The sequence below is a fragment of the Chlorella variabilis genome (assembly GCF_000147415.1).
Source record: "Chlorella variabilis unplaced genomic scaffold CHLNCscaffold_4, whole genome shotgun sequence".
Lineage (NCBI taxonomy): Eukaryota > Viridiplantae > Chlorophyta > Trebouxiophyceae > Chlorellales > Chlorellaceae > Chlorella > Chlorella variabilis.
The window spans coordinates 1916714-1927386 of NW_005435084.1; the positions used below are offsets into that span (position 1 = coordinate 1916714).

Sequence of the window (10673 nt, forward strand, 5' to 3'; positions counted from 1 at the left end):
ACTGCTGCTCCGCCCGGCAGCTGGTTGAGAAGCTGCTGGAGGGGTTCAAGGAGCAGTGGGCACCTGTGATGGAGAACATTGACATTGCGGAGCAGGTGGGTGGGCGGGTGGGGTGGCGGCACTGGCCCACAGTGGGAGCGGGCCCCAGCTGGTGGCGTGGGCGGGTGGGTGGGGCGGCACAGCAGCGCCGGCAGGCGTAGGCAGTGGCGGGCTGCCGCAGCGCGTGGCGGGTGCGGGTGCGCAGCCGGGCGGCGGCAGCGGGCGGGCGCATGTGCTGGCGATGCCAGCTGCCTGCTCCATCACTCCGCCACCGCCCGCGCCCGCTGCCCGCCCCTCTCTCCCTTGCTGCCGCCGCGGGTGCAGGCGTTTGACGACATCGACGGGTTGCTGGAGGGGCCCCAGGGCTTTGACAGCAGCAGCAGCGTGTGGCACCAGACGGGTGCGGCGCGCGGCGCCTTGCTGGCTGTCGCGCGTGCCGCCGCGCCCGCTGCCGTGCATCCAATGACACGGGCGGCGTGCTGTGGGCAGCGGCTGCCGGCTCGACCTCCCCTGCTGCTGGCTCACTTGGCTGTGTTGCGCTTGCTGTGCTGCGCTGCGCCAGGCTGGCGTGAGGTGGCGTCCCTGCGCAAGAAGCTGGAGGACCTCAAGGAGCTGCGGGAGCTGGTGCGCCAGCTGGGGCGCGGCGGCGGCAAGGGCCCGCTGAAAAAGGCGCCCGAGCAGGTGCGCCGCGGCCTGTGGCGGCACAGGGCTGCAGCACTGCAGCACTCTGGGCAGGGGCAGCGGGGAGCGGGCAGGCTGGCGGGCGGGGGCCTGCTGCACACGCGCCGCCAGCGCCCGTGTCGTGTCATGCGGCGGTAGCAGCGGTGGTGCGCTGGGCCCACCCCCTGAGCCTGCGCTGCGCCTGCCTGCCCCCTCCCGCCCGCAGGTGTACAACAGCAGGAGCCCGCCCGGGGTCATCCGCTCGCCCATGCAGCCAGAGGAGACGCGCGGCCTCACGCGCTCGGGTGGGCGCCCGCCCCGCCGCCGCCGTCTGGCCCCCGGCGCTGCTGCTCCGCCCCTCGCTCCTGCTTGCCAGACACGCCTGCCTGCCTCCCTGCCTCCGCTGCTGCCCCACCCTGACGCTGTCATGAGCGCCCCCACCGCCTCCGCCGCCCCGCCTGCAGGCGACCTCAGCCGCATGCTGCCCTTTGAGGCGCACCTGCTGGCGGCGGGCTGGCCGCGCTGGGAGGCGGCCGGCGAGGAGGGCGGCGGCGGCGGCGAGGGCGGCGAGGGCGGCGGCGAGGGCGGCGGCGGCGAGGGGGAGCGGGTGATGACGCGGGAGGGGTCTCGCGGCGCCCGCATGCTGTTCCAGGCCAGGAGGTGAGCGGCGGGCAGCAGGCCGGGCTGCGCCGGGCAGGGTGCCGCGGCCAGCCGGCCGGGTGTGGCCGCCTGCGCAGCCTGCGCCTCCATGCCGCACCGCTCTGCCACCGCCAGCGTGCCCGCAGCATCGGCCGGCCGCTGCGCGTGGGCGCCACCCGGCCGCCCGCTGCGCCGCTCACTCCCTGCCGCACACTCCCTGCCCGGTGCGTGCAGGGCTGAGCGCATGCTGATGAGCTACGAGCGCGAGGGGTGGGTGGATGATGAGCGCGCGCGGCTGACGGGCAGGCTGGAGGTGCGGCCCGCCGCCGAGCTGGGCCCCATCATCGTCTGCCTCGACACATCGGGTGCGCTGGCGGCGGCGGCGGCGGCGGCGCGCGTAGGTTGCACGCAGGGCGGGGCCGGCCCGGGGCCTGCCGGCGGGCGGCCGCAGGGAGGGCGACCGCGGGGCGGCGCCTGGCGTCGGGTGTGGGGCACGGGTGTGCAAGGGGGCCAGCGAGGTGTGGAGGGTCAGCCTGCCACCCCCCCCACCACCACCACCATCACCACCACCCATGCGCGCGTGTGCAGGGTCGATGTACGGCGCGCGTGAGGTGGTGGCCAAGGCTGTGGCGCTGGAGTGCATGCGCGGCGCGCACCGCCAGCAGCGCCCCTGCTACCTCTACTCGTTCAGGTGTGTGTGGGGGGGAGGGGGTGCTCGGCGCCTGCCCTGCTGGCCGCCCCTCTGTGCCCCGGGGCCTGCCGGGCGCGCGCGGCCTGCTGCCCGCCGCTGCCCCCTGCCTGTGCCCACCCTTGCGCCGCCGCCGCCCGCCTGCTGCGCGCAGCGGCCCCGGCGAGGTGGTGGGGCTGGAGCTGGGCACAGACGCCGCCTCCCTCAAAAACCTGCTGACCTTCCTGACCTGCGGCTTTGGCGGCGGCACAGGTGCGTGCCGGGCAGCGGCAGCATGGGCGCCCCCGGGCCTCTGTGCTGCCTGGCCGGCCCCTGTCCTGCGCGGCGCCAGCTGATCCCCGCCCTCTTCTGCCTTTCTTGGTGGCAGATGTGGATGCGCCCCTGGCGCTGAGCCTGGAGCGGGTGGGGCGCGAGGAGTGGGCGCTGGTGAGCCCCGGGCAGTGCGAGAGCGCGCCAGCTGCTGCCTTGCATGCTATGCTTTCCAGGTCCTGCCTGTGGGCATCCACGCCCATTGGGAGTGCAGGCGCGTGCATGCATGCATGCGTGCGTGCAAGCGACTCTATCCGAGCGCACCTCGCGCCTGCAGGCATGCTTGTAAGCACGCATGCATGGGGCCCACTCCGCCCCCCTCTGCGCCCTGCCCCCGCAGGCCGACATCCTTCTCTGTACGGACGGCGAAATCCCGCAGCCCTCAGAGGACATCCTGGAGCGGCTGGCCGCCGCCCGGCAGTCGCTGGGGCTGGAGGTGCACGGGCTGCTGGTGGGGCGCAACGTGACGCCGCCGATGGAGGCGCTGTGCAGCCACCTGCACGTGTTTCGGAGCTGGTCTGTCGTGGGAGGCGGCCCAGATGGATAGGGTTGATTGGTTGTAAGCCGTGCGTTTGGCCGCCAGTGGGTGCGCCTTGCAGGCCGACTAGGGTTTTTGGGAGGCCAGCAGCTGGTGGCCTTCTGGGCCGCCCGATTAATTTTACACCGCCACTGTGCTCCGCCAGAGAAACCCGGTGATGCCAAGCACCCACGGCAGCAGGGTAAGCCATATGCAGTGGGCAGATGGCGCCGGCGGCCCCGGTGCGGCCTTCTTGCTAGCCGGCATGCCCATTCCGAAAGCTGGGGGATGGCCCGGCCAGCCCGATCATCAGCATGAGCTCGCATGCAGCATGTTGGGGACGTGCGGCGCCCCTGGCGCCGCATGGTGGCTCCTCCGGAAAGCCTCTGCCCCCTCCCCCATCCAGCTTGTGTTGCCATTTCGAAGTGCGTGGTCGCGGCGCAGTGGCGACGAGCAAGGGTCTGAGGGCCACGGTCCTGAGCTTCTCCCACGCACTCTCTGCACCCGCCGCTGCCTCCCCCCAACGCCTCCACCATGTGGGGCCCTCTGGCAGCGCAGACAGCAGCGCAGCTGGACCCGGTGCCCACGGCCGCATCCAACTTGGCCAACTCGGCCCTCTGGAGCCAGAGTGCCGGCTGGGACGGCGGCGCCACGCTGCACCAGTCGCAGCACCTCTCCACGCTTGCGCCCCGACTGTCCGAGCCCGGCCAGGGCAGCTGGTCTGTCAGCCCGCCCCCTCCCGAGGCCCAGGCAGCCCAGCACCACCAAAATTTGAACAGTGCCGCAGCTAAGATATATGTGCAGGTGCGCCATGCCGCCCGCTCGCCATGCATGCCCTCCGCCCTCTCCCCCATCCGCCCGCCCGCTGACCACCCTCCACCCTTTGGTATCCCCGCTGCTGCAGGGCCTCCCCCAGAGCCTGCAGCACCCCGTGGCGGTGGCCGGCTTGTTCACCCCCTTTGGCGACGTCCTGGATGTGAAGCTGTGAGCAGGCGCAGCTTCTGTAGGGCCCCACCCTGGCCGCCGGGCCCAGGAAGGCCGCCGCCGTGCGCCCACCCGCTGGCGGTCAAACCCTGCACCCTTCCTCCTGACGTGCCCCGCCCCCTCCCCGTGCCCGCAGGTACGCCGCCGAAGTGCGGCTGAGCGGCGGCAGCGCCGTGGTGCGCATGCGCAGCACCGTGCAGGCCGCCGCCGCCATCTCCGCGCTCAACGGCGTGGTGCCGGAGGGCGGCTGGCAGCAGCTGACCGTGCGCGCCGCCGAGACGGCCGAGCAGCGCAGCAGCCGCATCACCGCCATCAACGGCCGCCAGTCCACGGGCGGCGGCATGGGGCTGGGGGCCGGCCACCCGCACAGCCCGCTGCAGGCGCTGGGAGCGCCTGGCGGCGCGTCGCTGCCCCCGGCGGGGCCCGGCGCCGCCGCCAGCGCCGCGCTGCGCCGCGTGCACTCCGCCCGCGGCTCTGGCAGCCAGGGCTCGCTCCAGTGCTACACGGGCGGGGTGGTGGGCGAGGGCGGCGGGCTGCCTCCGCAGCGCCACAGCGCCGACTGGGCGCGCGACGGCAGCATGGACAGCAGCCGGCGCAGCAGCATGGACGCCATGCGCTCGGCCTCTGCCGCCTACGGCCGCTGCAGCAGCGAGTCGGGCAGCGGCGGCGACGGCAGCGGCAGCGAGGAGCTGGCCGCCAGCGAGGGCGGCGCCTCGGTGGGGCCCTCGGCAGAGGCGCAGCGCATGCTGCTGGAGGCGGTGCTGGCGCTGGTGGGGCAGGTGGAGGGCGGCCAGCTGAGCCTGGTGAGCGACGCCTGCCTGCGCGCAGCATGCCCCGCACAGCCCACCGCGCTGCCCTGGCTGCCGTCCGAACATCCTGAGGGTCCCCTCCCCGCCTCCCCCCCGCCTCCCTTGAGCCCCTCTGCCTGCCTGCCTGCCCGCCTGCCTGGGTGCAGGGCGCGATGCGGTCTGCGCTGGAAAGCGCACTGGTGGCCGCCAAGCACAGCCCCGCGGGCAGCGACCAGCCCTCGCTGCTGCAGTCGCAGGGCGGCGGCGGTGGCGGCGGCGGGCGCTCGCCCACCGCTGCAGGCATCCGCGCCTGAGAGCAGGCATGCAGCGCCTGCCTGGACAGTTGCCCGACCTTGGCGCTGGCGCGCACGTCTGTTCTGGGCCCCCGCCTGGCCAAGGTGCGGGTCTCCAGCAGCCGGCCAGGCTGCCTCGGGTACCGCCTCATGCTAGCATGATACCACCACCGTACCATACAGTACCAAAGTACCTGCCCTACTGCCTACCTACCACACCGCCCACCAAGCACGGCGTGCAGCCCTTTGGCGGGACAGCCCACCCCCGCTTGGCTTGCCGCGACCCAGCCAACCAATGCATCCCTGAGGCGCACCAGCACCCCTCGCTGGCAGCCCTCGCCGCTCTACCCCACACACACCCCTCAGCAGCGCGCCTCGCCGTGCTGCGCCCGCCACCTAGCGCCATAGCGTGTAGCCCCCTTTTTATCGCCCTGTCTTGTTTTTCGTTCCATGTGCCATCTGATCCGTTTTTGTGTCACTCGGTCACCCGAGCCCGCAAGCCCCCGGGAGCGTGCCACACGCCCAGCGCACGCCCCTCTTGCCCCACCCTGCATCTCTGTACCCTGCCCCCCGCCTTGCTGGCGCCCCCAGCGCCGAGCGCTGGGGCCCCGCCCCAGCAGCGCACACACGCACTTGCCTTGGTCCCCGCCCCCAAACGCTGCGACACTGCCACGTCATACCCTGCCAGTGCCGCATGATGAATACGGAAATGCCCTTCCCCTTCCCGCCGCCCTGTGTGCGGCACATTTGTTGACACTCCCCCAGCCTGCCCATATTTGCCCCTCTGCTTAGTACAGGGAATGAGGCGAGATGACATACCCAATCATGCATCTATCCATCCCGGGCGGTGACTCGCCATGCACCCACACTGCCATGCCGCCCGCCCTATGCCACACTTGCCCTGCTTTCAATATTAATTTCGGTAGCTTGGATCCCATCCCCTCCCCTCCCCCCCGGCGGAACCCACACGCCGCACACGCACCGTGCTGCCGCACCACACGCGGTCGAGATGCCCCTGCCCTTCTTTTCCTCAGTTTTGCTGTGGCAGCACTCAGCCGATACCAGTGCCGCCAACACTGCCCCCCTCTCCTCCCCCGCGCTTGGCCCCTTGCCCCAAGACCACCCGCCAGCCAGCAGCGCCGTGCCGCCGCAAGCAATGAACGACCCGATGCCACTCGATACACCGCGGCGCCACCGCCCACCCGCGACGCATCCATCCCCCTGCCCCACCCCCGCCAGATGGATGTGCACCCTCGCCCTTTTGCGCCCAAGTTTTTCACCCTCTGCCATTCATTGTTTTCACGCCATGCTCGGCGATACATAGCTCGCGGTTCCACGACCGATCCCCACAAGGCCCCACTCCTGGTGCCGGGCCTCACAACCTGGATCCATGCCCACCTGTTGTGTAACCGCTGTTGGGTTGCAGCGCGGCAGCGGGCCGAACAGTTGCGGAGGGGTGGCTGCCGGCGGCGTGGGTGGCATCATTGGGTGCCAGCCTGCCGAGAGAGCGTGGCTGCCAGAGGGCAGGGGTTGGGTGCGTGGGGAATAGGTAGACAATGTAAGGACAGGGAAGGGGAGCTTGCTTGGGGGCTAGGCACATACGCAATTGTCGCTCAAAATAGCAAACAAGGGGCGCATCCAAAAGAGGTGTGGACGCCAGGTATGGGAAGGGTGGGGGCCAGCGGGGCCGGCGGCGCAACGGGCCTCACGCGTCGCTTGCGTCAGCCAGCCCCAGCTTGCGTCAGGCATTTGCAGCGCTAATGAAGAGGGGGAGGGGCGCACGCCGGGCAGGCACGCGCCCAGGGCCGCAGCCCCATGAATTCAGCAACGAAAGGGGCAGCCGGGTGGTTGGAAACAGCAGCGGAACAAAATGGGCGTTTGGGCCGCGGCGGGCGGCCAGCGGGGCAGGAGTGATTATCACAGCATCATTTCAATAAATCAGATTGCGTCGTTCCTCGGTTTTGTCTTCTCTCGCGTGATTCGCACAGCCTGGTGTGCGCGGCAGGCGCACACGCGCCAAGCAGGCGGGCTGCTGGCCTGCCGGGTGCAGCCGCCCCTCAGGCTGTGGGGTACAGGGCGGGGCTGGGGGCTGGCGAGGGTGTGGGCCCAGCCCGCAGCGCCGCATTGATGCCCGACAGCAGGTCTGGGGTGACGGTCAGGCGCAGGCCCAGCGGGCCCCGGCACGCACCTGCAGAGCACCAGCCGCCGATGCGGGCGCGACAGGTGGTGTGAGAGAGCGCTTGGGGGGAGGCGGGCGGGGCTGGAGCTGGCCGGGTGGCTGGCTGCTGGTTTGGCACAGCGCAAGCACAGCATGACCGCAAGTGCTGCCTCAGCATGACACTTGACAAGTGCTGCGCTCAAGGGGTGCCCAGCCGGCGCCTGGCGGGGCTCACCGGTGGGGGTGGCGGGGGTGGGTGGGGCGCCAGCCAGGCTAAAGTCCTCTGGCAGCAGCAGGTCGTAGGTGGAGGCGGGCCAGGGCAGGGAGCCCGGCGGGCACCACGTGATCGCCTGCAGAGGCGCCACACGGCGCGGGCGCGGCAGCCGCGTGAGGGGCGAGGCCAGGTCGGGAGGGAGCGGCACAGCGGCAGTGGCAGGCTTGCGGGCCAGCGGCGCTGCCGGGCGGCAGCAGGGAGGGCCGCTCACCAGGCGCTGGGCGGGAGGCGTGGCGGGGGCGGCGCAGGCGGCACCCGGCAGGGGAGGCGGGATGCCGCAGCCCACGGGCGTGCCCCAGGCGGCGTCCCCGGGCAGCGGCGGCCAATCCACCTCCGAGGCAGGCGCCTCCCAGGCCGTGGCGCCGAGCCGCAGGCAGGCCAGGGGCGGCGGCGGCGGGCGGGGCGCGCCGCTGGTGGCGTCAGAGCGCTCGGCGGCGCCGCCTGCCGCAGCCGGCGCGCGGCTAGGGCCCTGGCTGCTGCCAGAGGCCAGGCTGTTGCTGGTCTGCGGGGCGGCGGCGGCGGCGGGGTGCAGGGAGGGCGTGGCGGGGCAGCTCAGCCCGGGGACGCTGGTGCTGCGCGGCACGGGCCTGCCCGCGCTGCCCGAGGCTGCGGCGGCCGCCCCGTCGCTGCTGCCCGGAAGCTGGGGGCAGGAGGGCGGGCGGGGGAGGGCGCCGCCATTGGCGTGGACCATCATCTGCACGGCATGGGCGGGTGGCAGGCAGGGTGGAACGGGTGGACGCACCTCCGGCTGCCAGCAGTGGATGCCCGGCCTCCTGCCCCAGCCGCCGGCCAGCCACGACGACAGCAGCACCCAAAGCAACCCCGATGGCTCTGCGCTCCTGCGCAAGGCTCTGGCCGGCTGCACACAAGCACGGAAGGATGCACCCAGCCAGGCAGGCAGGCAGGCAGGCAGGCAGGCAGGCAGGCGCCCACCCTGCGAATCTTGTGCTGCCAGAGCGTCTTGAGCTTGAGGAAGGGCAGCGGGCGCTCCAGATAGTCGGCGGCGCCCAGGCGCACGCCCTCCATCACCTCCTCATGGCTGGGGCTCTCTGCAGGTTGGGGCGTGGCGGCTGGGCGAGCATGGTGTGGGCTGTGGAGGCCAGCGGAGCATGTGCTGTGGGGTCGCAGGCGGGCAGGCTGGAAGGGGCTGGCTGCCTGCCCGCCACAACGCCCCGCCCGCGCACCTCCCACGAGCACCACGGGAGCCTGCCCCACGGCGGCCGCCCTGAACAGCGCCTCGCCCTGGGCCTTGCCGCCAGCCGCCAGCAGCAGCTGGTCGAGCAGCACGCAGTCGTAAGTGGCGGCGCCGCCAGCAAAGCACGCCTGCCCCGCCTGCAGGCTGTGCACCGAGGTGACTGCAGGCAGGCGGGGAGCCGGGAGGGCACGCGGGCGCACAGTGAGAGGCAGGGGCGGGCAGCACTGTGCTGGAGGAAGCTCTGGGTCGCAGCAGCTGCAGTCGGTGCAAGGGTGCTCAGGGTGGCGGGACGAGGGAGTGAGCCTCGCTGCAAGACGCACCGGCATAGCCTAAGTCGGGGTGTCTCAGCGCTGCCTCCGAGTCGCAGCCCTGGGACGTCACCAGCAGCAGCCGCAGACCCTGAACAGCGCCAGAGGGACAGGTTGCAGCACCGGTGTGACATGACTGTCGATCCATCCACGAACCTCACCTGGGGGAAGGTTGCAGCATTTGTCATCGTGGTCTCTGACTCGGGGCTGCCTCAGCAGCGGGCCCACGAGCTGAGGGTCCAACAGGCAATGGGCACAGAAACTTGGGGGGGAGGCCTCCGGCTGGCCCGCCACTCTCACAAACGCGCAGGTGGAGACTCCAGGGCTGCCTGTGAAGAAGAAGAAGAGCTGTCGACACACGTGGGTGAATTGGGGGGAGATCATCACTTGGCTGGCTGCCAGTTGGCAGGCGGCCCTGGCCCCAGGCCCCAGGACACCTGTCAAACACTGCCGGGGGAAACCCTTGATCAAATGCGCTGGAGGCATGCTGCAGATCCATTGAGCGGCCGGGTGGGTACAGGGCCTACAGGGACATGCTGCTGAACAACAACCTCCGTCGCCCGCGCAGTCCCGCCTTGCCACGGCGGGACTGAGATGAAGAGAACCCTGCTATCAGGGTCCTGCTAGTGTTTCTATTGCCCAGACCAGAGGCTACGGTACTTTCAAGCTCCTTAAAGTGCAGAGGCGGGGTGGAGACGCCGGTGCTGCCTCTTGCAAGCCCACCGGTCAACTCAGGCGTTGACCGCTGCCTGGTGGTGTTCCTGTCTTTGAGTGGACACATTGTAGGAGGGAGGCGACTGCAGGCATGCTGGTACACATCCGTGCTCGCGCATTTGTGGTGGCGGTAGACAGCAGATCTCGCATGGCACGCATACTGGGGTCCTCAAACTTTGCCCCTGTGTGCCACGCTAGCTGCATGTCTGCATGTATGGATTGCTAACACAGCGCTCATGATCAAATAAGTAGTACTATGCCCATGCAGGAACCTCCTGGATACAACAAGGGTAGGGGACGACGATAGGATGAGATGAGATGAGATCAAATGAACATCACATGGCGAGCATGAAATCATGTTGAGCAAGGGCAGACCAAGTGCACGCGAGGGGTGTGTGTACATAGGCTGGGCAGCACAGCTGCGCAGGAGGGGTGGCCCGGAGGCGGACAAGGAAGGGAAGATGGGACAAGGGAGGGCAAGCGGGAAAGTGGGACAAGGGAGGGGTCTGGGCTTGCGGGGGCGGGCGCCCTACACGCCGCCACCGTGTGCCGTAAAGGACAGTGCGGGCCCGGGCTGCTGCAGCGCGGCTCAGTGCGCCCACGCCGGCGCCTCCTGCTCCTGCTGCACCTGCGCCCCCGCCAGCTCCAGGGTCAGGGCCGAGCGCTGTGGCGACAGGCCGCCGCCCACGTGCGGCGCCGCCACATCCATGCTGCTGGCGCTGCTGCTGGCCCTCGCCGCGCGGCGCGGCGGCGCTTGCCCCACCTGCATGGCCTGCTGCACCAGCAGCTGGCGCATCGCCTGCTGCTGCTCCGCCGAGAAGGCGCTGCCGCACCAGTGCGCCTGCTTCTGGGCCTGCTGCTGCTCGGCCTGCGCCGCCGCACGGCGCTCCTCCCCCTCCCACGCCGGCCGCGCCAGGTGCGGCAGCGGCGGGGGCGGCTGCAGCAGCTGGTCCGCGGCGGTGCCCTCCCCACGCTCCTCCTCGCGCAGCCGCCACTTGTCCAGCACGTGCGCCAGCGAGCGCCAGGGTGGCACCCCGCTGCCGCCCTGCGTGAAGCTGAACTGCATCTCGCGGCACACCCACTCCACCAGCTGCTGCAGGCGGCCGT

General features: G+C 71.2%; 4 protein-coding genes across 4 annotated transcripts in view; 2 read left to right on the forward strand and 2 right to left on the reverse strand.

The window, feature by feature from the left end:
- CHLNCDRAFT_142359 (hypothetical protein) overlaps positions 1–2882 on the forward strand; it is a gene marked incomplete at both ends in the record, with an annotated part of 4655 nt that extends 1773 nt beyond the window's left edge. Inside the window, 10 exons of the mRNA XM_005850113.1 lie at positions 21–95; positions 364–439; positions 602–720; positions 926–1004; positions 1164–1359; positions 1573–1703; positions 1927–2029; positions 2181–2278; positions 2394–2452; positions 2676–2882. Of these exons, the coding sequence (XP_005850175.1) occupies positions 21–95; positions 364–439; positions 602–720; positions 926–1004; positions 1164–1359; positions 1573–1703; positions 1927–2029; positions 2181–2278; positions 2394–2452; positions 2676–2882 (1143 nt within the window). The remainder of the gene's footprint in view (positions 1–20; positions 96–363; positions 440–601; positions 721–925; positions 1005–1163; positions 1360–1572; positions 1704–1926; positions 2030–2180; positions 2279–2393; positions 2453–2675) is intronic.
- A 504-nt stretch (positions 2883–3386) lies between these two features.
- On the forward strand, positions 3387–4938 carry CHLNCDRAFT_142360 (hypothetical protein; the record flags this gene model as incomplete). Its single annotated transcript, XM_005850114.1, has 4 exons — positions 3387–3575; positions 3757–3836; positions 3973–4639; positions 4792–4938. The coding sequence occupies 4 exons, from the start codon at positions 3387–3389 to the stop codon at positions 4936–4938; spliced, it is 1083 nt and encodes a 360-aa protein (XP_005850176.1).
- Positions 4939–6974: 2036 nt separating this feature from the next.
- On the reverse strand, positions 6975–9040 carry CHLNCDRAFT_142361 (expressed protein; the record flags this gene model as incomplete). The annotated part of the gene is made up of 7 exons (XM_005850367.1): positions 6975–7105; positions 7311–7425; positions 7561–8043; positions 8283–8398; positions 8534–8704; positions 8865–8943; positions 9014–9040. 7 exons carry the CDS (start codon positions 9038–9040, stop codon positions 6975–6977), a joined length of 1122 nt encoding a protein of 373 aa, XP_005850429.1.
- A 1115-nt stretch (positions 9041–10155) lies between these two features.
- CHLNCDRAFT_142362 (hypothetical protein) overlaps positions 10156–10673 on the reverse strand; it is a gene marked incomplete at both ends in the record, with an annotated part of 1720 nt that continues 1202 nt past the window's right edge. The window contains one exon of the mRNA XM_005850368.1: positions 10156–10659. Within this exon, the coding sequence (XP_005850430.1) occupies positions 10156–10659 (504 nt within the window). The remainder of the gene's footprint in view (positions 10660–10673) is intronic.